Source organism: Cucurbita pepo, chromosome 5 (assembly GCF_057944985.1).
Source record: "Cucurbita pepo subsp. pepo isolate OVF chromosome 5, ASM5794498v1, whole genome shotgun sequence".
Lineage (NCBI taxonomy): Eukaryota > Viridiplantae > Streptophyta > Magnoliopsida > Cucurbitales > Cucurbitaceae > Cucurbita > Cucurbita pepo.
Window position 1 is genome coordinate 13,741,196 of NC_141802.1, and position 24,818 is coordinate 13,766,013.

General features: G+C 37.5%; 4 protein-coding genes and 1 long non-coding RNA gene across 12 annotated transcripts; 3 read left to right on the top strand and 2 right to left on the bottom strand.

Annotated features, from left to right (window-relative positions):
• Nucleotides 1-2,060: 2,060 nt before the first annotated feature.
• Nucleotides 2,061-5,005, bottom strand: LOC111794473 (tetraspanin-3). The gene is made up of 2 exons (XM_023676507.2): nucleotides 4,237-5,005; nucleotides 2,061-2,592 (listed from the first exon to the last, which is right to left on the bottom strand). Exons 1-2 carry the CDS (start codon nucleotides 4,747-4,749, stop codon nucleotides 2,248-2,250), a joined length of 858 nt encoding a protein of 285 aa, XP_023532275.2. The 5' UTR covers nucleotides 4,750-5,005; the 3' UTR covers nucleotides 2,061-2,247.
• Nucleotides 5,006-10,398: 5,393 nt separating this feature from the next.
• On the top strand, nucleotides 10,399-14,597 carry LOC111794427 (interactor of constitutive active ROPs 3). 6 transcript variants are annotated; one of them, XM_087124151.1, is made up of 4 exons: nucleotides 10,399-10,592; nucleotides 11,103-11,194; nucleotides 12,497-12,659; nucleotides 12,991-14,597. In XM_087124151.1, exons 2-4 carry the CDS (start codon nucleotides 11,175-11,177, stop codon nucleotides 14,485-14,487), a joined length of 1,680 nt encoding a protein of 559 aa, XP_086980277.1. In that variant the 5' UTR covers nucleotides 10,399-10,592; nucleotides 11,103-11,174; the 3' UTR covers nucleotides 14,488-14,597. The 6 variants fall into 6 exon arrangements, with proteins under 6 accessions (XP_086980277.1, XP_023532207.2, XP_086980276.1 ...); XM_023676439.2 differs by having other exon boundaries at nucleotides 10,403-10,592; nucleotides 12,494-12,659; XM_087124150.1 differs by lacking the exon at nucleotides 10,399-10,592 and adding an exon at nucleotides 10,610-10,654 and having other exon boundaries at nucleotides 12,494-12,659.
• Nucleotides 14,598-15,082: 485 nt separating this feature from the next.
• On the top strand, nucleotides 15,083-19,257 carry LOC111794483 (tRNA-splicing endonuclease subunit Sen2-1). 2 transcript variants are annotated; one of them, XM_087124154.1, is made up of 2 exons: nucleotides 15,083-16,025; nucleotides 17,803-19,257. In XM_087124154.1, the coding sequence occupies exon 1, from the start codon at nucleotides 15,302-15,304 to the stop codon at nucleotides 16,022-16,024; it is 723 nt and encodes a 240-aa protein (XP_086980280.1). In that variant the 5' UTR covers nucleotides 15,083-15,301; the 3' UTR covers nucleotide 16,025; nucleotides 17,803-19,257. The 2 variants fall into 2 exon arrangements, with proteins under 2 accessions (XP_086980280.1, XP_023532286.1); XM_023676518.2 differs by having other exon boundaries at nucleotides 15,084-16,018.
• Nucleotides 19,258-19,548: 291 nt separating this feature from the next.
• On the top strand, nucleotides 19,549-23,468 carry LOC111794536 (uncharacterized). The gene is made up of 2 exons (XR_002815109.2): nucleotides 19,549-19,816; nucleotides 23,048-23,468. It is a non-coding gene; the product is annotated as an uncharacterized LOC111794536 (long non-coding RNA).
• LOC111794488 (dof zinc finger protein DOF3.2) lies at nucleotides 21,179-22,323 on the bottom strand. Of its 2 annotated transcripts, XM_087123655.1 has the most exons (3): nucleotides 22,111-22,323; nucleotides 21,851-22,026; nucleotides 21,179-21,772 (listed from the first exon to the last, which is right to left on the bottom strand). In XM_087123655.1, exons 1-3 carry the CDS (start codon nucleotides 22,132-22,134, stop codon nucleotides 21,361-21,363), a joined length of 612 nt encoding a protein of 203 aa, XP_086979781.1. In that variant the 5' UTR covers nucleotides 22,135-22,323; the 3' UTR covers nucleotides 21,179-21,360. The 2 variants fall into 2 exon arrangements, with proteins under 2 accessions (XP_086979781.1, XP_023532294.2); XM_023676526.2 differs by having other exon boundaries at nucleotides 21,179-22,026; nucleotides 22,111-22,313.
• Nucleotides 23,469-24,818: the final 1,350 nt, after the last annotated feature.

A 24,818-nucleotide genomic window follows, 5' to 3' on the forward strand; every position in this document is an offset into this window, starting at 1 on the left:
CCATGTTTCTAGTCCCGTTTAGCTAACAGGGGAAATCTCTTGATACTCCCTCCTTATTCCCCGCCCTATTTAGGGTGGGGTCCTCATAGAGCCTCAACTCTGCAGATTATATGGACATCTCTATCTCTTGTTGACGAGTAGTAACCATTGAAAAAGGACCGCTTCTCTCGATACTCATAAGGTTCGTTACCAATTGCAGAAGCTAAATGGAACGTGGGGTAGAACTGACAATGTGAGATCCCACACTAGTTGGAGAGGGGAACGAAACATTCCTTATAAGCGTGTGAAAACTTCTCCCTAGCAGACTCATTTTAACACCTCAAGGGGAAACCCACAAGAGAAAGTTCAAAGAGAACATTATTTGCAAGCGGTGAGCTTGAGCTGTTATAAATAGTATTAGAATCCACTAAGCTGTGTGTCAGCAAGGACGCTAGACCCCAAGGGAGGTAGATTGTGAGATCCCACATCGGTTAGAGAGGGGAACGAAACATTCCTTATAAGTGTACGTAAACCTCTTCCTAGTAGATGCATTTTAAAACCGTGAAGCTAACGGCAATACGTAACAGGTGAAAGCGAACAATAATGAAGTTGTATTAGTGTGGCGGCATTCTCATGGAGTTGAATTATAGTTGTGGTCAAAGCAAAACATTCCCTCCAACACAAGCAACAAGGAAAAGTATGGAACATTAATGTTACAAAGGGGAGATGACGTCGACATTGTAATGCTTAAAAAAAGCATTTGGTAAGGGTGGCGAAGACCCATGTGCTAATTCTTCACACTTTTGACTCAAATTTTCAAACTTATGAACAATACCAAAAAAAAAAAAAAAAATTCAAATTTCTAGCGTTCGTGATAATTAGCTTTCATTAGCTGTCGAGCCTGCTGATTAGCTTACACCGTATAAGTTATATGGTAGATAGTTATATATATATATACATAGTAGATGACTATATCAGGTCAAGCTACGATCAATATTTCTTCCTTGTATTTATCTAAATCGATCGAGTGTGTGTTGTGGTGCTGTGAGACCCACATTGATTTGGGAGGAGAACGAAGCATTCTTTATAAAGGGTGTGGAAACATCTTTCTAGCAGACACGTTTTAAAAATCTTAAGAGGAAGTTCGAAATGGAAAACCCAAAAAAGAAGATGTGCCTATGAGGAGGTTGAAACTTGAAGGGAGATGGACACGAGGCGGTGTGCCAGCAAAGACAATGGACCCCAAAGGAGTGGATTGGAGGGTCCTACATCGATTGGAGAAGAGAACGAGTATGCCCCGAATAGGGATGATCAGACGTTTTAGAAACATTGAAGACCGTAAATTGTGTAGTATGAGTCACTAATGATTGAAAAGGACCAAAATTAGGCAATCTAGGAAGCAAATTGTTCTTGGTTGTCCATTCATGATTAAAGGAGAAAATATGTGTCATTATCGAACAACTTTTAGGCTTTAAGCTAAACCTTGAGGATTGGGTATAGAAGAAAAAACCAATGGTCTTCTTCTTTTTGGAAGTGTGCCAACTCAATCTCCTCTATTATCCACTTCATTCCGATATGAAATAAAACCAACCAATAAGATTCGAATAACTCCACACGTGAGTTCGATCATGTCAAGTTTGAATGATTCTACATGCAACTTAAACTACACATAACTACAAAGAAACTTGCTCATTTTACTGCATTTTTCAAGTTTCTGATACAAATACAACACACATGATTTTATATAGCTTTGAAATGAAAACTCTTAACCTTTCACGAATCTTTCTAAGAGCGATAACCATGGTTCATGCAGCGTTATTAAAATGTATATCAAAATCATTATTTGTGCTCGTGGATCATACGAAGAAAAAAAAAGAGAGACAAAAAACGCGAGATAGGATGAAGAAAGGCTAAAAATAATTGAAAATCACTACCTATACCAACAAGATGCACCTTCCTTAATGGTAGCTCAATTATAAGAACTTTATGTTTACGTATTCTTTACTTATAACAATTCTATATTGAGTGACCTTTTAGGAATTTATAGCACCACCCGCTTTAATAAAAGTGGAGACTATAGGTTCAAGATAAAAACGAAGATGATATAATAACAACCGTACATTTCAATCACTTAAAAGATGCCATAAACAAAATATACCTATGGACCTAAAAACATCACACTAACAAACATCACTAGAGGCTAAAAAAGAAAACCAAAGCCTCAAAATGTATACTTTAGACAATCATATATCCCATACAATGATTCAGCTAAGAATGAATCCAGCTCGGTCGTGCCTTTTCCATCCGGGCTTCCCCGGAGGGTTCTTCATTATCGATGCGTCGATTGTTCCTGAATGCTGCAATGCCAATGACATAAGCAATCACCAGAATGATCAAGACAACAATGTTGATCACAGAGACCTTCCTCCAGCTCCTCTTGACGCTGGCCAGCACGCCTGCTTTACACGAGTTGCAGTCGTAACAGAGCAGCGTTTGATCGGAGTTCCATTTCGTGCAGTCGGGATTGACAAGCACCATCCCTTCAAAACCAGTCCAGACAGTCTCGTTTTGATAGACAAAGCCACAATCTGTAGGAGGCTTACAGCAACCAGACTGAACAAACAAAATTTAAAAGGTTTAGACTCTAGAAAGAACAGATTTATTACTCTTGCTAGTTGCAAAAAACAAGCATTAGGTGCAAAAGTTAATATTAAAAGTCAAGGTTTCTATAAACAGCAGAATCAATTCACGAGGAAGATGCTAAATTATTGAATATTATAATATTCCCTCCACCTCTTACAGATAAAGTTTCGGAGTTACTTTATGTCGTATTCCACATTGGTTAGAGAAGGGAACAAAGCATTCCTTATAAAAGTGTGGAAACCTCTCCCTAGTAGACGTGTTTCAAACCGTGGGGCTAACGGTGGAACGTAATGGGCTAAAACCGATAATATCTATTAGCGGTGGGCTTAGGCGTTTACAAATGGTATCAGAGTCAGACACTGAGCAGTCATCTAACTGATAAAGTTTCAGAGTTACTTCATGTGAGATCCCACGTTAGTTGGAGAGAGGAACAAATAATTCTTTATAAGGGCGTGGAAACCTCTCCCTAGTAGACGTGTTTTAAAACTGCGAGGCTGGCAGCGGTACGTAACAAACTAAAGCGGTGTGCCAACGAGGACGCTGGCCCCTAAGTGGGGTGGATTGTGAGATCCCACGTCAATTGGAGAGGAGAACGAAACATTCCTTATAAGGGTACAAAAACCTCTTCCTAGTAGACGCGTTTTAAAACCGTGAGGTTGACGGGCTAAAGCAAACAATATCTACTAACGGTGGGCTTAGGCTCGAGCTATTACACTTCACCGGATGGCTTTGTCTTCTACTCTAATCCAATATACAAAGCAAAAGAATATGCCCCACTAAAAGAAGAGGATGTTCCAAGGTTAAAGCAACTTCAAAATACAAACAACTTCCAAGTTCAGCAAACACAGATATCACAGAAGAATACAGGAAAGCAACAAGGTGACCTTTCAAAGGAAGAGAAAAGCCTCACCACCAATGCTAGAATATACAAAAAGTTCAGGGAAAAAGCTTTTCACCCCAAATCCTAAATGGGTTTTCTAATTTTGTTTCATCTTTTTCTCGAAACAAGCACGGCGGGCAACCGCCAGCCATATGGGTTGCAACAGCAGGAAGTAGTCTATAGGAAACATGTAGGCTGATCTTCCCCAAGAGCACACATCGACGGGAACGTTTGGCTCCTCGACGTCGACTCTTCGCCACTTGGGGCTATAGCATGTTCTAAGGATTTGACTGTTTGCCCATTAAAGCGGTTTGTGAGCTGGGTTCAAAACATCATGAGACAGTTCGGTCCATATCCGGTGTGGGGGTTAGAGTATTAAGAGGACCGAGAAGGATGAACCTCTGTCACCGGTTACGTGTTCTAAATGATTCAGTCGTGTCCTAATCTTGGGGAACTACTGGGAGATCTATAGATAATGGAAGTTCAAAGCCTCCACCACAGAGACAGATGTACAAGAACAATAAACTCTTTCAATTAGGCCAACCCCACTGAGTTGAGCTTTAGCATTTAATATTAGAAACCTTAAATCAATCAAAGCTATCTAAAAGTGCCTTTCCAATCCTATTCTATTCCTCTGTTTCAACTTTTTTCAGATCCAAAAAGGTACAAACAAATCAAAAAACAGGGGAAATCAAATGAAGAACATCAAACAAACAAAATCTTCAAAACAATACCTCAATAGGGCTGAGCTTCCTGAGATTAAACATTTCAACAGTCTCAGGAACACCTCCAACAGTTCTTCCCATCTTCCGACAAACCCTAGAATCCCTAATACACGAACTAATTTTCCCCCAATAGCTCTCTTCCGCAACTCGATCCTTCAACCAACCGGAATAATCTTGAAGATAGTAATCCAAATACGCCCTACTCGGAACCGTCCGGCCGGATCCTTTATCAGTGACGGCATAAGCGAAGACAATAAACACAATCAGAGCAACGATAACAAAGAACATCACGAATAGGTATAACCACATCAAAAAAGTGTTCCGGTAACACGCGCCGGCGAATCCAGCCAGAGAAACGACCATGATAGCAACTCCGATTATGATCAACGGCCACTGGAGGAATCGGAGACACTCTGTACTGTTGGCTTGAGTACTTAGCCATATCCCGCCGGCGAGGATCGGGATTGAGAGGACGAAAGTGAGGAAGTTAAGTAATCCAATCAAATGGTTGCTGGTTCTCATACTTCAAATCTCACTGCCGGAGTTGGTAGTTACGGCGGGGTTTGTGGCTGTTGGGACGGTGGTTGTGGTGCAGGTTGTGGAAATGGAGAAAGCTGAATCAGTGAAGAAGGAAGGAGGAGGAGCAGGTGGAAGGAAGATGGGCGAAGGATGTGTGGGGGCTAATAAAGAAGGCGCCATAATGCAGTTATGAGGTCAATGAGAGTGTGACTGTACTGTAATGTGTTGTCGTGCATGGACCGAGCCGACATGTCGGCCAGCGCTAGTTTCGCCCGAAAAAGCTGGGCTCCGGGGGGCGCGGCAGAGAGAGAAAATGCGACTAAAGAACGCTGTTTCGTCCATTTTCCAACTTTTTCTAGTTTTTATATTATAAATATTTATTTAATCCAAGCTTGACTCTCGATGCTTTTGAGCTTTTCTAAACTATCTCGTACCAATCGAGATGTATTCTTTACTTATTGATGATCATTCCCTAAATTAATCAATCTGGGGCTCCCTCCCAACAATCTTTTCCTCGAACAAAATACACTATAGAGCCTTCCTTGAGGCCTATGAAACCCTCGAACAGTCTCTCATTAATCGAGGCTCGACTTTTTCTCTAGAGTCCTCGAACAAAGTAAATCCTTTGTTCGACATTTGAATAACTTTTGATTACATCTTCGACGCTCACATGACTAAGTTCACTGCATGACTCTGATACTATATTAGGGTAAGATAGAGATATTAATAATAAAACATCCAATTAATATTGTATTAACTATTGCATAAATGATTAATGTTTTGTCTATTATAGTATCAATGTCAGTATTTTTTTTAAGATTAATTAATAGTATATTTAATCCATTAACAATAATAATATGCAAAAAAAAATTATATTTAATCTTGAATTACAATTTTACCCCTTGTTAACACTCTTGGTCGGTAGTTAATTGTTCCATTAATTAATTAAAAACTATAAGTGCTTTTCATTAGTAATTAATGAAATAAATGCAATTTAAAAAGTATTTAGCTAAAATGTTGGATATAAACTGAACTTTAAAAATATCTTACAATTCTGATTTTAAATTTTATGAAATAACTTTTTATATTTTATTAGGAAAAAAAAATAAAATAAAATTAAGAGGTGGAACCCAAATTAGTAATTTTAAGTTGATGTGATTCGTTTGGCAATAATGCAAGAGGTTGAAATGCTTGACTGCCACGTATGAAACTCCACGTGTACCTGTTGGCTTAATTATGACAGAATTTTATTAATGAATAATATTTTTTTTCAAAATAAATAAATAAATAAATAAGACAGTTACAAAATTGAGTTCAATTATGGTTTCAACGACCATTAGAACACAATAAATCATCTTTCATAAAGATGCTCTTTAATTGAAAGGACCGTTTCATTACGACACGTCACTACACATATTTTCAATAAATAACCATTTTCTTTTTATCCTAAATTATATATATATATATATATAAATCTAGACAAATATCCTGGCTAGTAAGGCAGAGGAACCACAATAAACGAGACGATAGAAATTACACAAGAATATGATAAAGGAGCGGGAGCTGAAAAAGGTAAGCTCATTTTTATTTATTAGTAGCGTATCAATTGCGGAAAACAAAAACTAGACTTTCAAAAAGCTAACCTTAGAAACGATATTTGTTTTTTTAAAGGGCACTCCTACGGGATTCATAAACTACAGGCTAGCGCGCAACGACTTTTTCACTGTTGTTGCTTGCAGCTTATCGGCTCAAAAATCTTTCTTTTGCCTCCATATCTCCATTTGTAAATAATCTATTTTTGTCTTTGATCTCCATATGTGGTCGCTTCCGGGGCGCATTTGTGGTATTTTCTACAACTTAACATAAAAAAATTTGATCGTTAGTGAAACTTTAAACGTAATTGACATACAAGAAGATCATGTTCAAGAAATAATCTATATAATCTAGGGTATATGGTTAAAATTACGTGTCTTATATTGGTCACCAATGTTAGTCGCTTATAATTATTATAACTGATTTAATTTAAATTGTTCATGTGAAAACATGCAAGTGAGAATATTATATGCAATGAGTTAATATAAAATTAATATTTTAAAGATAAAGTAGATGAGAATGTTTACTTAATGCACTGCACCTAAATGATGTGAAAGTTATCGTATTTATAATCAAATAAATTAGAAGGATATGAAAAAGAGTAATAAATAGAAATAACAAAAAAAATGAAAAGATACCAATGGAAAGATATTTGCCTTATAATAAAATATTAAATTTAATATATATGGTAAATTATAATTTAGTACTAAATATTCTTAACACCTTACCGCAAACTGAGTGTCGGATTTGAACGAACGTGAAGCTTGGATTTGAAAAATTCAAAGAGAGGTTGAGAAACACTTTTCGTGAAAATGTCAACAACCTGGTTTAGAGGAGGCGTAGAGAAACACTCTTGATCATCGAAAACTGCGGAGGGATCGCTGCTCAGCGGTGATGCTGCCTTGGCTTCAGCGAGAATATGTCTAACCCATGAAGAGGGATCGTCGCTCAGCGACGATGCTGCCTTGGCTCCAGTGATAATATTTCTAACCTAAGAAGTAGAAGGGGGAAACCTAGAGCAAGAGACAAAGACAATGTTGAAGCCGGTAGAGTCGCCATGTTGGGCGAAGGAGCCAATTTTGGCGAGAAGGGCGGCGGCGACTTGGTTGGCGAAGAGGCCAGGGCGCCTAGATTCCAAAGGTAAATCTTTGTAGAATGTCAATAGGTTTAGGTTAAGGTTTTTGTGAAGGATGAAGGGAAGATTGGAAAGAAAATGAAAGAGACTATGTTGGTTGAGGGAAAATTGATTGTGTTGTAGAAGGTGAGGTTGTATGTACAAAGTATGACGAAGGGTGATTTGGAGGTCAAAAGGGTGGAGCCGAAGAGTAATCAATTGGCTCCGCTTGCGGCAGCCATGGCGATTGCCCCTACAGCGTCAAAGCTAGCAATGGTGGTGGAGAAAAACAGTGGAAGATTCAAAAGCCATTGAAAATAAAGGATCAAGGTTGTTAAACCGAAAAGGCTTGATACCATGAGAATGTTTGCTTAATCCACCGCACCTGAAAGTTATATAATTTATAATCAAATAAATTAGAAGGATATAGAAAGAATAATAAATGGAAAAATACCTATATATCTAGTATTAAATATTTATGGACATAATTTATTTTCTAATATATAATAATGCGAGTCAATGTCTTGGTGAAGTGATATAGAGTTAATAAATAAACATTAATTAATTATTATTATTATTATTATTTTGTCTTGATTAACCACTTGGTGTATAATAAAAATCAAAATATTAAATTATAGGTTAATTGACGAAAATGTTAGGTAGTGGTTCGCGTTCACACTTCACATCGAATTTCTTTTTTAAATTAAAAGAAATAAACATTTACTTTAATAATGATTAAAAAAAAAAAAAAAGAATATCCACGTAACATGAATAAAACAATTCAATTAACTACTTAAGTTATGAATGGAATTTTTTTTTTCTGTTAATCTAAAAATATTATCGACAATTTAATTTTGTTTACCATAGGTTAAAAAGTTATTTAAATTATTAATTAAATTAACATAAATATAGTTTTATTCGACTAAGATAACTTTGTATTAATTAATTAAATAGTGATCTTTCTTTGAATAATTAATTATTTCATGTCCTTCAATTACCTCAAATAATTCTAATTTTTTTAAACGAAGACACGTGGGCGTTTAGTGTCAACCATTAATATAATTTGTAATAATTTGTTATGGTTGTTGATTTCCTATGATTTGAAAAATATTGCATGAAGATTTCAATATTATAAGGATAAAATGGACTTTTGACGTGACTGTAGTTATAAACAGCTCGTGAATTATATCAATAGATATAACCTATCGCACGTTATATAAGAGTTCAACTATCATCAATGAACAAAGCCTAGTGGCTTCAAAATTTACACATTGTAAAATGATCATAGATATTGACAGCCAAAATGAACATAATCTTAGTGGCCCCAAACCAAATTTCATGGCGGTTTGTCGGGACTACTACTCACAAACCAGGTGGTTTCACTTTAGTTATTATTATTTTTTTTCTTCGCAAATTTTTATGAAAAATAAAATATATATCAATAAATTTTGGATTATAATTCAACTTTATTAATATAATCTATTGAAGGAAGATCGAGATCGCTGAAGATCCATTCGGAAAAAATGAAGGAGGAAACCAGAAGAGGTTTCTCCATATGATTTAAATGACCCGAGAACATAAATTCTAATCTTTATCCTTGCCCCCGACCCATCTCGTTTTATGTGTAAATATAAATATATCTATATATTGAAAACGGAAAGTATTGATTTTAAAAATCATTCAAAATGATTTTTTTTAAATTATATAAAAATTGAGAAAAAAATCCACATGAAAAATCTCGACCAGGTGTCCTACAAAAAGTAAAATAGAAAATTTCGTGGGAAAGCATAATAATTTCGATCCCCACAAGGTAGACTTATCCTTAACTTTTTCATAAATATTTTAAAATTAAATAATTTAAAATAATTTTTATATAATTTAGGTTCAGAAAAAAATAAATAAATATAGGTTTTATTAGCAAAAGGAAAATAAAATGGCACCTCAATTACTAAGCTATTTATTTATAAAACCCAATAAAATATCCATAAATTTAAAATAAAAATAAAAATAAAAATAAAAATAAAAAACCAGAATATATTTTAATATTGAATGTAGTCTAGTTGGGGAGCAGTTTTCCGTCTTGAATAAAAACCTCACACGTGCGAACCCAATTAATTTTTAAATATCTGTAAATTTGGTGGCCATGCTTGGATAACAAAATAAATAAATATTTTTATTTATTTATTTATTTTTAGGTTGTGACGAAAGGGATTGGACAACAACCATTGACTTTACAGTGCATTTTTCAAAAAATAATTTGTCCAATAAATAATTTAAAATCGGATGATTTTACAGCTGTCCCGTGCTCCCAATTTGTACTGTTTTGGGACAGACACATAGCTGCCTACGTAGTACCCAAATAAACAATTTATTAACGTTTTCCTTTTCTAAATTATTCTTAATTATTTTTTATTTTATTTTTAAATAATACATTAAACCAATATTATGCAATTTAAATATGTTCGCCCACATTTTGAATAAACCAATATTATCTTTAATCAATTACATAATTATTTCTAATTTACTTCATTTTACTAATTTAAATACTTAAACCTCATTTTAGCAAAAAAATAACATTAAGCTAAAAAAAATATTTTTTGAACTACAAATTTAGTTATAAAATATCTGTTGGGAGAGGGACAAGACATGTCTTCTAAGGGTGTGAAAACTTCTCCGTAACAGACATATTTTATAATCGAGGGTGACGGTGATATCTAACGAAAAAGATGATAATATCTACTAGTAGTGGGCTTGAGCTAACCAATAGTTTTAGAGTCAGACATCTGTGTGCCAGTACTGAATGTGAGGCCCCCAATATTGAAACAGATTAACTTGTCTCAAATAGACACATTTTAAAACTATGGAGCTGCTAATGATACAGTGCGAACCAACAAAGAGCTGCTGGTGGTCAAGTATGATTAGTATGCCTTGGCCAATGTTTCCTCAAACCTTTTAAATGGCTCACTTCATATAAATACTATTAAACCGTATCTCTGCTCTGCCTCGGACTTCGAGAGCTTGAAACTTGCAGGCTTTTGTTCCTTTCAACGCTTTAATTACATCCAAAATCGCTTCCATTTCGTCGTTCATCACCTTCTTCATCTACAAAAATGGCTGCTTGAGCACACATTTCCACCAGGTTTGCCCTTTTCTTCTGTTCTTTAAACCTAATTTATACCCTTTTCATGTTTCTGCAGCTCGGTATGAACTGTTTAATGCCACATTCCTCTTGATTCTGAACCTACTTTTTAGGGTTTTTAAATTCTAGGGCTTACAGATTGTTCTTCATTTGGTGAATAATGGACAAAACAAGAAGTTTAGGGCAGTTTTTTTTGTTTGTTTTCTTTCTCATCCGTTTCAAAAACTCTTCTTTTCATGTGGGGTTTTCAAATTTCAAACCCTCTTAGCATTTAATTATTCTTGCCCTTTGCCTCTGGGAAGTTACTAAAAGGCACCTCTTAGGCTTGGATTTACCCCTTTTTTCTCATCTGGGGGAAGGGTTATTTGTGGAACTTTACACTCTTGTAGGCCCTTGAAACCATTATAGAGGGGCTGAGGTGTGGTTTCTTTTGGTTGTGATATCTAAGTTTGTTTCTCCATGAACGAGCTTTGACCCTCTTGTTTCCTCTATGAACTTGATCTGTTGCAGAGTTGCTTGGCTTGTGGGTGAGGGAACTGTTGTTCAAATCCGTTTTTTTGGTGTTTTTTCAGAAGGGAAGTGATGCAGACTTCTAAATCCAGGTGATTTTTAGTGCTTTTTTTATATGTTGTTTGGTCATTTTCTGGAAATGGGTGTTGCTGTTTGAAGTTGAATGTGTATTTGATTCATGAATGGGACAAAGGGATGCTGTTTGTGGTTCAGTTGTTCTTCATTATTAGTCTCATTGTGCTCGTCGAACAACAAGTGAAGTCGATATCATTTCTCGATGTTTTTATGTGTAATCTACGTTCGATGAGCGATGGAGATATGCTTTTGCTCTGCTGGACATGGCTTGTCCTGATGATGATCCAGCATCTTTGCTTCTTTTTGAACGAGTGCCTATGACTTCCACCAATCTGTCAAATGGATCAATGTGAGATTCCACGTTGGATGGAGAGGGGAACGAAACATTTATTATAAGGGTGTGGAAACCTCTCCCTACGTGTCTTAAAACCCTGAGGGAAGCCCAAAGAGGACAATGTCTACTAGCGGTGGACTTAGACTGTTATAAATGGTATCAGAGCCAGACACCAGACGGTGTTCCAACGAGGATGCTGGGCCTCCAAGGGGGTGGATTGTGAGATTCCACATCGGTTGGAGAGGGGAACGAAGTATTCCTTATAAGGGTGTGAAAACCTCTCTAAAAGACGTGTTTTAAAACCTTGAGTGGAAGCCCAGAAGGGAAAGTCCAAAGAGGACAATATTTGGACTGTTACAAATGGTATTAGCGCTAGGCACCAGGCGGTGTGCCAGCGAGGATATTGGGCCCTCGAGTGAGTGGATTGTGAGATCTCACATCGGTTGGAAAGGGGAACGGAGCATTCCTTATAAGGTTGTGGAAACCTCTCCTTAAGAGATGCGTTTTAAAATCTTGAGGGGAAGCTCAGAAGGGAAAACCCAAAGAGGACAATATCTGCTAGCGGTGGGTTTGAGCTGTTACAAATGGTATCGGAGCTAGGCATTGAGCGGAGTGCCCGCGAGGACGCTGAGCACCCAAGGGGTGGATTGTGAGATCCCACATTGGTTAGAGAGGGGAACGAAACATTCTTTTAAGGGGTGGAAACCTCCCTAATATACACGTTTTAAAATCTTGAGAGGAAGCTCAGAAGGAAAAGTCCAAAGAGGATAATATTTGCTAACGGTGGGCTTGTGCTGTTACAAATGGTATCAGAGCTATGCACGGGGCGGTATGCCAACGAGGATACTAACCCACCTTATTTATGAGTCTATGAACACCATTTCTTAACAAACTTATCAGCTAATTGCTAATTGCCATGGTCTTTAAAAGTCTCATGTGATAAGCAAAACTAGTGCTAATGATTGATGTATTTTGATTCCAGAAGTTCATTGGAGGCACCCAAGAAGGTCTCTTTAAAAGCTGCTCGTCAGGTTAAACCAGCAGCATTGAAGTGCGACTCGTCGTCTTCGTCCAATCAAACGGGAAAGATATTGAAAGAAAGGAGCCCGAAGGTCGTTGGCAGGTCGCCCAGGACTCCACTATCAGAGGTACACTATTTAATGCAAGTGGGTTATTACAAATGCTAGTGGTGGGCTTGGGTTATTACAAATAGTATCAGAGCCAGTCACCGAACGGTGTTCCAACGAGGGCGTTGGGCCCCTAGGTAGGGTGGATTGTGAGATCCCACATTGGTTGGAGACGGGAACGAAGCATTCCTTACAAGGGTGTGGAAACCTCTCCCTAGTAAACGGGTTTTAAAAACCTTGAGGGGAAGCCCGAAAGGAAAAATTCAAAGAGGACAATATCTGCTAACGGTGGGTTTGGGCTGTTACGTAATCTGAGTTCGAGTCTCAAATCTTTGTTCTCTTTCTTGTTCAGAAGAAGTACCAAATCAGAATATCCGAGTTGGAGTCTCAGATTTCCATCCTTCAGAAGGATCTTAAAAAGGCCAAGGAGCAGCTACATTCGTCTAAGTCACGGAAAGACCGAGCCCGAGTAGATACGGAGGTGTCCAGCGCAACATCAATTGTCAAGGAGCATCAGCCATCATCTTCCGAACAAGGTCATACTAACGAGCTTCAGAACGTGGCACGAGAAGACGATCAATCGCTGCACTCTGCACCTGAGGTCACTGAGAAGTCGGAATCCGTGGACTCCGTTGCCTTAGCAATGGCGAACGTTACGCAGCAGCTTAAACTCAAACTTCTCGTAGTCGATAAATCCAAAGCTTTTCAGACAAAACATGTCGAATCAGTGAACGAGAAGCACGGTAAATTGAAACAAGTACTGTCGGAAACCATCTCGATTATGGCAACCATGAAAAGCCAACTGCAAGATTGTGAAGTATCAGAAACTCAAGTTCAAGCACTCATACATGAAGCTACAGCTCAATTGGATATTGCAAAAGAAATGGCTGAGTTGCTCGGTTCTGATTCGACAAAAGCCTTCGAAGATTGGAACTCGGTTACTTTAGAGCTGGACGAGTCCCGGGAACACGTAAGCTTACTGGAGACGCTTGTTCGTAAGCTAGAACCCGCCCTTGCAAATTTTTGCTCGTTGCAGTCGGAGGTTGAGCAACAAGCTGCCGGGGCAGAATACCGGGGTAGACGAGATCTTCATACCCTCGAACCGAAACCCGCCGTGGTGAAGCCTGATACAAATCTAAGGGAGGTTGAACTCAAGAAGGAATTAGAGAAATCGAGAGTTGAAATAGACGAGTTCAAGGCGAAGTTACGCGACAGGGAAACCGAGTTAAGGAGCATCACGGAAGAGAATTTGGAGTTGAGTTGTAAGCTCGAGAAGAGCCTATCGAGCCACCGAGTATACGGACTAGAGAAAGAGCTGGATGACTTGAAGAACTGCATTGCAGATTTAAAGACCAATCTGTTAGACAAAGAGACAGAGTTTCAGAGTATATCAGAAGAGAATGAAATGCTGATATCTGAAATCAGTAAAAGGGACACGATCGAGACCAAAGTGAAGGACGAAACAACGACCGAACTCGTTACGTACACGACCATAGAGAAGCTCGGGATTACAGCGGAAGATGCCGATCGAAGCACGGGCAGCAGGAAATCTGTAGGGGTGGCTGAACTCGAGGCAGCACAAGCAGCCAATGCAGAAATGGAGATGGAGCTGAGAAGGGTGAAGGTGCAGTCGGAGCAATGGAGGAAGGCGGCGGAGGCGGCTGCAGCGATGATTGGAAGCAATGGAGAGCTCGTGGGCAGAGCGGGATCGATGGACAGCAGCTACAACGCCATTACTGGTAAGATCGGGGCGCTGTACTCGGAGGATTCGGATGACGATCTAGTGAAAAAGAAAAATGTGAATGTACTAAGAAAGATAGGGGTGCTTTGGAAGAAACCGCAGAAATAGAAATGGGATTTTGTAGGAGTTTTCTTCATTTTGTAGAGAGCTTTCTTCCAAATTTGAGGATTCAGAATGCTATGAATAACTCATATGGTGATAGTTCTTTGTTCGTTTAAGTCGAGCCCAAGCCCACCGCTACCAAATGTTGTTTTTTTTTTTTTACTTTTCCTCTTGGGCTTACTCTCAAGGTTTTAAAACGCGTCTATTAGGGAGAAGTTTCCATACCTTTATAAGAAATGTCCAACGTCCTAGCTGGCACACCGTCCAATCTAGTTATTGTCCATTAATCTTGCTCTGCCCATGTGTTCTCTGTTGCTTCCAATTATGGCCGCAATCGTCTCTCCCTAATAGCTGCAATCGTCTCTCCCTAATAGACGCGTTTTAAAATTTTGATGGAAAACTTAGAAGAGAAAGGTCAAAGAGGACAATATTTGCTAGTGGTGAACTTGAGCGGTTGCAAATGGTATCAGAGCCCGACATCAGGTAGTATGCCAGCGAGGATGTTGGCCCCTAAGCACTATCCCACGTTGGTTGGAGAAGGAACAAAACATTCTTTAGATTAACTTAAAAGTTTATATAAATAAATAGATATTATTCCATTAAGAAGAACAAAAATGGTTACTCCATTGTTCATTTCTTGCTCCGCTAATCTTCTTCCTTCTCTAGGTCTTAGGTGTTCTTTCAATCTTCATCGATCTCTCTTATCTCTTCTAAACGGATAAAATCGAACGAAACCAGTTCTTGTTATTTGACATTCGAAGGCATAGATTCAATCTTAAACCCTCGATTTCGCCGTTTCAACTCTCTCAGGGCGGCGTAAATGGGGCCGAGATGGAAAGGGAAGGGTTCAGAAGCCAAAGCTCTAGCAGATCCCATGTCGAAGATTGTACTTCAGCTCCAGTCTTCTCTAACACAATCTGACGCTCAAGGATTACTATCTAGTTGTAGTGTACTTTATCAAGCGGATGAAGAACAAGCCGAACTTCTTAATCGCGCTTGTTTCGGTCGACCAATTGTTTCCGCCGAGAAGGATAAGCAATGGTTTCAATTCGGCATGGAGGAGGCTTTTTACTTGTCTTATCATTTGAATTGCCTTAAAATTGTCGATGGACAGGATTGTGAAAAGAATTTCGATGAACTCTGGCATTATATGAAGTCGCAAAAGGCTACATTCCCTGAGTTTTACAAGGCTTATCAAAATCTTCGGATGAAGAATTGGGTTGTGAGACCTGGATCTCAATACGGAGTTGATTTTGTTGCTTACCGTCACCATCCGGCTCTCGTCCACTCTGAATTTGCTGTGCTTGTGTTGTCCGAAGGAGAAGGAAGTAATGAAAATGGGAGATTGAGAGTTTGGTCTGATTTTCTTTGCACAATTCGGCTTTGTGGAAGCGTTGCAAAAACTCTGCTAGTTCTTACTGTCAATAGCAACGGAAACCGTTCTGTTTCTCCTTCGTGTTTGGACAGTTACTCCATTGAAGAGCGCACAGTTACGAGATGGAGTCCAGAACAGTGCCGCGAAAATCCTGCAACGAAGGTATAATGTACGCTGTTTATTTGTTATTTGGATAATTTCTAGTTGTTCTTCACGTACAACGAACATGGACTAGCTAGGGGTATAATCACAATCATGTTCTTCCTATTAATTTCAACTCGAAATTGCTCAAATACACGTCTCTTTCAGGAATTACTACAATTACACTACTAAACACTGTTGAATGATAGGAGTTTGAAAGCTGAATTATTGTTTAACTCAAGTTTAAGCTGATTAGGTGGAGTATATGTAATCTTTTGTTTATATTCTTATCATTTGAATAAGTATCTAGCTGGGTTGTGAGTTTTCGATCCATACTTTCCTCCACGAAAATTCATCTTATTGATCTTTAGCTTTTCCTTAATGTACTAATGGGAATGTCAGAAACAAATAATTGAATGATTAAGACAATGTTGCTTGCCAGCGACATGTTCTTCCAGCTCTTCTTGGTCCTTCTATGCAGGAATTGTAGACATAATAGAGTTAGTTCTCTTGAAAATTGCTCCACCAGTTCAAATGTCTCATTATACATGTCGAGGATTGTTGAGAGGGTTTCTTATGCTCAAAGTAGACAATATTATACCATTGTGGTGGTTCGCGTTTCCTACATGGTATGAGAGCCATGCCCATAACTTAGCCATGTTAATAAAATCCTCAAATGTCGAATAAAGAATTGCAAGCCTCGAAGGTGTCGTTAAGAGTGACTAAAGTGTTGAACAAAGAGTGTACTTTGTTCGAGAGCTCCAAAGGAGTCGAGCCTCGATTAAGGGGAGATTGTTCGAGGGCTACATAGACCTTATGGGAGGCTCTATGGTGTACTTTGTTCAAGGGAAAGATTGTTGAGGATTGTTGGGAGGGAGTCTCACATTGGCTAATTTGGAGAATGAGGCCTTTTGGGGAAGCCCAAAGCAAAGCCATGAGAGCTTATGCTCAAAGTAGCCAATATCATACTATTGTGGAAAGTCGTGACTCCTAATAATATAGGCTTAGTGATAAGATAAGGAATCAACTACAAGGGGAATAAGATTCGGATTACCTTGTTGATCGAATATCTCAAGGCAAGAACATTGTTTGAGATTCGAATCACTCCACAAGCAAGATCGATCATGTCTAGCTTGAATGACTCTTGTTGATCAAATATCTCAAACACTTGTTTGAGATTCGAATCACTCCACAAGCAAGATTGATCATGTCGAGCTTGAATGATTCTACATGCAATCTAAACTACATAGAATTGCAAAGAAACTTAGCCATTGGCTAAAGAAAAGCACAAATGCTTCTTTCTATATTTTCCAAGTCTACCTTACAAATACAACATACATGGCTTTATATAGCCTCAAAATGAAACTATTAAAGTCATTCTAAGAGTTGTAACATTCATACTTACTGGCCATAATTAGCCATTATGTAATTGTAATCTAAAGTAAATAAAAACTCTTCATTGTGACATGAATTGAAATACTTTTGATGATTTCAACAATATTTTCTTCACATCTTCATTGAAATATATTGTATGATTGATGTCTCTTGGTTCATATCACTTAGCTTCTCTCTCGAATCAATTGCAGCAAGCATTTACTTCTTGCAACAAAGTTTGACTTGCAAGTATGATAGTTCTCTTTTGTATATGAGCTTTGAACGTAATTGCATGACTAGAAATGTATTGCCTAGAAAGTTAGACGTAATTAAAGATACATAGTTCTGTAAGTATCATATAATTGGATGAAAAAAGGAACATCCCACTTTCTGAAATAGGCGTCTGACATTTGCTAATGCTTTATATGCAGTCAATGTAGATGAAGAATTGTGTGTGGAAACGGAAGCCGTAAATGTTGAGAAAGAAGGTATATGGTGCGAGGTACGAGGAACACCGAGAAGGAACTACTGAGAAACGATGTTGTCTGTTTCAATGGAGGCTATTCCAGCTATGTTAGTGTAATAGCACAATCCTACTGCTAACCGATATTGTCCGCTTTGGCTCGTTACATATCGTCGTCAGCCTCATGGTTTTATAACGCGTCTACTAGGGAGAGGTTTTCACACTCTTATTAGAAAACGTGTCTACTAGGGAGAGGTTTTCACACCCTTATTAGAAAACGTGGCTACTAGGGAGAGGTTTTCACACCCTTATTAGAAAACGCGTCTATTAGGGAGAGGTTTTCACACCTTTATTAGAAAACGCGTCTATTAGGGAGAGGTTTTCACACCTTTATTAGAAAACGCGTCTACTAGGGAGAGACTTTCACACCCTTCTTAGAAAACGTGTCTATTAGGGGAGAGGTTTTCACACCTTTATTAGAAAACACGTCTATTAGGGAGAGGTTTTCACACCTTTATTAGAAAACACGTCTACTAGGGAGAGGTTTTAACACCCTTATTAGAAAATGCGTATACTATGGAGAGATTTTCACACCCTTATTAGAAAACGCGTCTACTAGGGAGAAGTTTTCACACTCTCATTAGAAATATTTCGTTTCCCTCTCTAACTGATGTGAGATCTCACAATCCACTCCCTTGGGGGGCTAGCGTCCTCAGCCTAGTGTCTAGTCCTAGTACCATTTGTAACAGCCAAAACCCACCGCTAGCAGATATTGTCGTCTTTTGGCTTTGTCTTCTAGGCTTTCTCTCAAGATTTTAAAACGCGTCTATTAGTGAAATGTTTCTATACCCTTATAAGGAATGTTTCGTTTCTTCTTCAATTAACGTGAGATCTCACAGTTATATTGCCATGGAAGACCGTACGAAGGACAAGGAACTACTTCCATGTGAAGGAGAAGAAGAAGGCTAGGATGATCATCTCCATTGTTACATCTGTCTGGAAGTTATAGTTGTGTAATGGATTGAGGATTAGATGGAAGAGTGCAGAAACAGCGAAGAAAAGCACATCTGGATCTTATCTTTTTGCTGATTTGAATAGTAGAAAGAAACAAGAGTAGTTTAGTGGGTCATAGCCAAAATAGAAGCTACTCGACAAAATGATAAGGGCTAATCTTAGGTTGTTGTAGTAGAGATGACAAATGTATTGAAGTCCGAGCTTGTGATCATTTTTGTGTGTGATAATGGTGGATTTACACCATAATAGCATATGGTATGTTTAGGGTGAAAAAAATGAAAGATATATCCATATAATTAGGTGAACTGATGGTGGATTTGAGACAAAACATGATTATGGTAAGAATGTATAAACTCTCAAATCCAACATGTTTCTGTTTTTGACTGATTGATTACCCATTTTCCAACGATGATTATTCAACCATTTTTTGAATAACAAGTTTGGTGGCCAAACCCTACTCATTGAGGATTTAGCAAGTGGACTATTTTAGAGTTATTTTCCATTGTTGTTTAGTGGTCCCCAATATTTACACAACTTGTCGTTCATTGTTACGGTCTAAATACATTACCAGTAGATATTGTCTAGTCTGTATTTGTCATCTCTATATTACGTAAAATTATAAATTTGGTTATTATAATTAATATATATATTATAAGGACCCACTACAATTTAAGATTGTAATTAAAAGAGAGGTGCGAAACCCGATATCTGGTAGCGGGCCCTTCCATTTGTTTTATCGGATACCAACATCCAAAACTCTGCCATCTTATTAGCGCTAATGCAGGGCTCGATAGAGACTCGGAGGATCCTTTCTCGGTTCAATCTGAATTGGTAAAAAAGCTTCAATCCTCAGCCCGCTCGGAACTTGGAAGATTCCGTAATTTTGTCTTTCAGCAGATACAGCAGCAGTAGCAGCAGTAGCAGCAGCCCCTCTCCCATGGCTATGTCGCTGTCCCCCCAAGATTTCTGTAAGTCATTGTTATTGCTTACAATGTGTTTGACAAAATGCCCCATTGAAAATCACATACAATATCATGCACGCGTAATTTTCAAACTGAATCTGTTGACTATTTTGAATTTTCTCACGCCTAAATCTTATCCCTTAGGGGAAAAATCTACCCCAAATTCGGTGCTTATTCTTACTGAAATTGTAACCCCATTGGATAGAGAAGGGACCCGAATTAACCCCCTTCCCCATGTGAATTATTATAAAATTATTGTGCCCCCTCTGTTTTGGATTTTAATATTGGGGGGGCTGGATTTGGGAATATAGAGATCAACTAGCTGCAATCATGGCGGAATATCTTGAAAACAGCACTTGTTTAAATTTGCTAAGCTCTGTTGTAGCCACCCGTTCAGTACTTACTTGGTGTTCAGACTATTACCCACCCTATGAAATGTCATCTTCAATTTGGATACAGTTTCAAGGCGTTTGAATTAGTGCCATTTCTCTCTTCTTTTTAGCTTAATTTCTGTTGGGTTCTACCTTTAAGGCTTGATGAGTTCTGTTGATTCTGCTTAGATTGTAGTGTTGGAAGGTGTTGTTATGCCCTTGATGAGAGCTTATCAATGAGATGGTTGTAAATTGAAGTTTTTAGTTACTAGTTCGAGTAAGCTGCATAATTTGAGAAACTTAGGATAGCTTGAAATAACTGTGTTACATTTTAGAATTGTACCAAACACTCCCTAAGCTTTCATAATTTTTTTTAAAGAAATGCTTATGGCAAGGGTGGTTAAGGATCGACTAGTTAAGGGGATAATCATGAGTTTATAAGTAAGGAACACATCTTCATTGGTAAGAAACCTTTTGAGAAAACCAAAAGCAAAGTCACGGGAGCTTATGTTCAAAGTGGATAATATCATACTATTGTGGAGATTTCGTGATTCCTGGTATCGGAGTCATGCCCTTAATTTAGTCATTTCAATAAAATCCTCAATTGTCAAACAAAAAAGTTGTGAGCCTCGAAGATGTAATGAAAAAGTTATTCAAGTATCAAACAAATAGTGTACTTTATTCGAGAGCTCCAGAGATAGGAGTCAAGACTCAATTAAAAAAAGACTATTTGAGGGCTCCATAAGCCATAGGGGAAGCTCTATGGTATACTCTGTGTTTGAGAGTAGGATTGTTGAGGATTGTTTTGGCTAATTAAAGGGATAATTATGGGTTTATAGGTAAGGAACACATCTTCATTGTGGGTTTATGTTCAAAGTGGACAATATCATACTATTGTGTAGGTTCGTGATTCCTAACAAGGAATCGGTTCCATTTCTTCTTTTAAACAATGTTACTAACCCATGAGCCGTGTGAAACTGTATTAGTTGGAAAAGGATTAGAAAAGAAATTTCCTTGACTTATCAGGTAATGAACAGATAAACAAGTGAAAAGAGAGCTTATCCAAGTTTGAATTTGCTTTCTGTAACCAGAACACTGATAGCTAGATCAAAGGTTTGGTATGATGAAAATATTACAGGGGATTCGCACACTACCACAAAACAAACCCACTCCTAGACCTTACATTAGAGGACTGTTGAGAAGCCCATGCCAAGACGAAGCAATTCCATTTCCATTGAAACTCCAGCTTTCTCTTCCAGAATCAAGATCACCCATGTAATTTCCATCCCCATTGTTGAACTGCCATGGAAATCCCCAAGAAACCATATTTTGATCTCCACTGGGTAGCAACTCTTGCTTCATTGCTGTAGCAGTCTCTGTAGACGCATGTTCAACCTCCCCAGAGCTTCCATTACCAAATCCACTGTACATATTATGATAGTTGTTGTGGGTATCAAAAAGACCCATACTTCCATTTGATTGATTTAGAAGCTTAGCATAGCTAGAATTGGCAGCCTGATCATATGATCTCTTTGAAGATGGAGATGGAGAGGAAGAAGATGAAGTAGAAGGTGAAGGTCTTTTGTTCTTCCTGCAAGAGCCACCCACAGGAACATTTCTTAGAGTTCCCCCTTTAGTCCAATACCTTCTACAGGACTTGCAAAAGTACCTTGGCTGGGAGAGACTGTAGTTATTGTAGTAGCAGAACTTGGTGTTGGTAGAATCACATCTTGGGCATCTCAGGACTTGCTCTGGCTGTGGCCTCATTGCCTTTCTGTTTTCTTGCTGCACTTTTGGACATGAAATCATGCCCACCATGTCCTCCAGTGGTTGGGCTTGAGCTTCCTGAAGTAAAATTAAACAAACAAATCAAGAGTTGAAATTAATGGATATCTTGAGAACTTGAACAAAAACCATTCTAATCCTTACCTGTTGGCCGCTTGAATGATCCATTCATAAAACCAGCGAATGGATGAAGGTTGGAAGACTGAGTTCTGTATTTGCTACAGAGAGAGAGAGAGAGAGGTTTGTTGAGAAAGGGGTAACGCAGGGAGATAAATAGATGGGTGGAAGGTAGGGAACACTCTATCGAGAGTGTCAGACGGGTCCTACATTGGCTACTTTAGAGAATGATCATGGATTTATAGAATACATATTCATTGGAATGAGACCTTTTGGAAAGTCTAAAGCAAAGCGAGAGAGATTATGTTCAAAGTGTACAGTGGAGAGAGATTATGTTCAAAGTGTACAGTGGTTCGCAACACGGACAGTCTCAGGAAAGAGGAAAGAGGAATAGAGAGAGATCCGTAAGTTAAGAATAACTCTCTCCTTATCTTTGTATTGTATGTACATGGCAAGGCAAGGCAGCTAACCTGATCTCATCAGTCTCGATGTCATCTGGTCTGCAAACGGTCTCAAACGGTTCTGCCGTGGAATTGTCTTTTTCGCAAGTAGAATATTAAATCTTAATTAGGTAACCATTATGATTTAAATTCATATGTTTATACTATTATTATTAATATATATATATATATACATATATAAATAATTATTTTTTTAGAATATTAAATTTTTACGTTACCCTGCTGTACTAGTAATAAAAATATCAGTATTGTTATTTTTATTTTTAGGAGGGTGTCCTACCTTAGCTAATTTAGAGCATGATCATGAATTTATAAAAGGGCACTATCTATGAAGCCTTTATGGGAAATCAAAAGTAATATCATGAGAGTTTATGTTCAAAGTGGACAATATCATACAATTATAGAGATTCGTGATTTCTAAAATGATATTAGAGTCAAACCCTTAACTTAGTCATGTCAATAGAATTCTCAAATGTCTAACGAAGAAGTTGTGAATCTCGAAGGTGTAGTAGAAAAGTGACTCACGTGTCGAACAAATGGTGTACTTTGTTCGATGGATCCAGAGAAAGGAGTCGAGTTTCAATTAAGGAGAGGTTGTTCGAGGGCTCCGTAGACTTTAAGGGAGGCTCTATGATGTAGTTTATTCGATGGGAGGATTGTTGGGAAGGAGTTCCACATCGACTAATTAAGAGGATGATTATGGATTTGTAAGTAAGGAATGTATCTCTGTTTATAGTGATATGAGGTCTTTTAAAAAAAATGAAAAGCAAAGCGGTGAGATATTAGTTTTATAATTATATGTAAGGATTATTAAACAGACAGACGCTTTCAATTATGAAATTGGTCCCACCCTTTACACTATGTTGTCTTTGATTTTCAATATTAAAGAAATAAATAAATAAATAAAGTCATTGGTTTGGTTTTTGTCGTGTCTTTAGTGAGATTGTGATTTGAATATGATACAAATTTGATGCTTATCATGGAATTCATGTTTGTTTCTTTCAAATATTCCAAATAACCTTAGTCTAAAGCTCGTTTCACGATACAACTTATCCAAATCTACCACTCGTTGTGCGTTGTGCGACACCATTTTTATGAACATTACACCATTGAATGATGAATTCATATCTCCTTTGTTCGGTAAAAATAGCATTATGATTCTTTTATTACATTACAGATGAATGAAAAATCCTTGTCTCCTAGGTTCGGGTTGACACTATGTTGGTGAGCCTTACTTTCCTTTCACATTACCCTATGTTATATTCATATCTCTCCAATATAGTTCAATTGAGTTTAGTAGTTGTGTAGAAAGAGATCTAAACTTTTACATCAAGAGACTGCTTAAGAATAGAATAATTGTGTTTGGTGTTACATGGAAATGACAACAAAATTTCATATGAATAAATAAATTGTTCGTTTATTGCCATCAAAATTTAATGAATAAAATTTGTATTTTTTTTCTCCTCTTACGTTTCATTATAAAGGTAGTTTAAGCTCAATCCATCTCGGAAAATACATCTGGACCCTTATCCTTTCTAAATTTCCTTACTATGAAAAGTCCGTTTGGAATTACAATCAATAGGTAAAGTACCCAAGTGATTTTGAGAATTTACACGTGTATTAATTTCTCTCGTTCGTAACTAAATGGGCTTTCAATTAACTTATCAACTACAAGAGCCAAATCAAATGAGATCAACTCCATATATCTTAATTGTGTTATCTCCTTTTTCGAACCAAAATAAAATTCTTGATCAACTATCCTCTCATATAGATTTGAAACAATAATTTAGGTAAATAATTGGAGAAATTAGTGTGATCGTGACATGATTGGTGATGGATTGGTGATGGTAGGTGTGGAAAAATGATAGAAAGGAGAGTGTTTGGAGGGTGTAATGTGGAAGTGGAACCATTCTTTTTATGCTCATCAAAACAATAAACCTAAAATGTTAGGGTTTCATAGGCCTAATCATGAGATAATTAAGTGGGACACACTTTCAATATTAATTAATCAACTTAAATTAATTCTTTTGGGCTTCATTTAACATATGCTATAAATAAATAATTCAAATATAAAAAAAAATGTATAGAGTTTTTAGTTCTATGAATATGGCTTTTTATTTTTTCAAAAGAGGGAAAATATCAAATCATTCTCTAATATCAATATTTATATTTGTTCATATTTTAGGTAAATTGTTTGAAAAATATTCTTCAACTAAGATTTAGTCGTCTGAAAATTCTGATTAATTCCGAAAAAAATTAAATTATCGATTTATT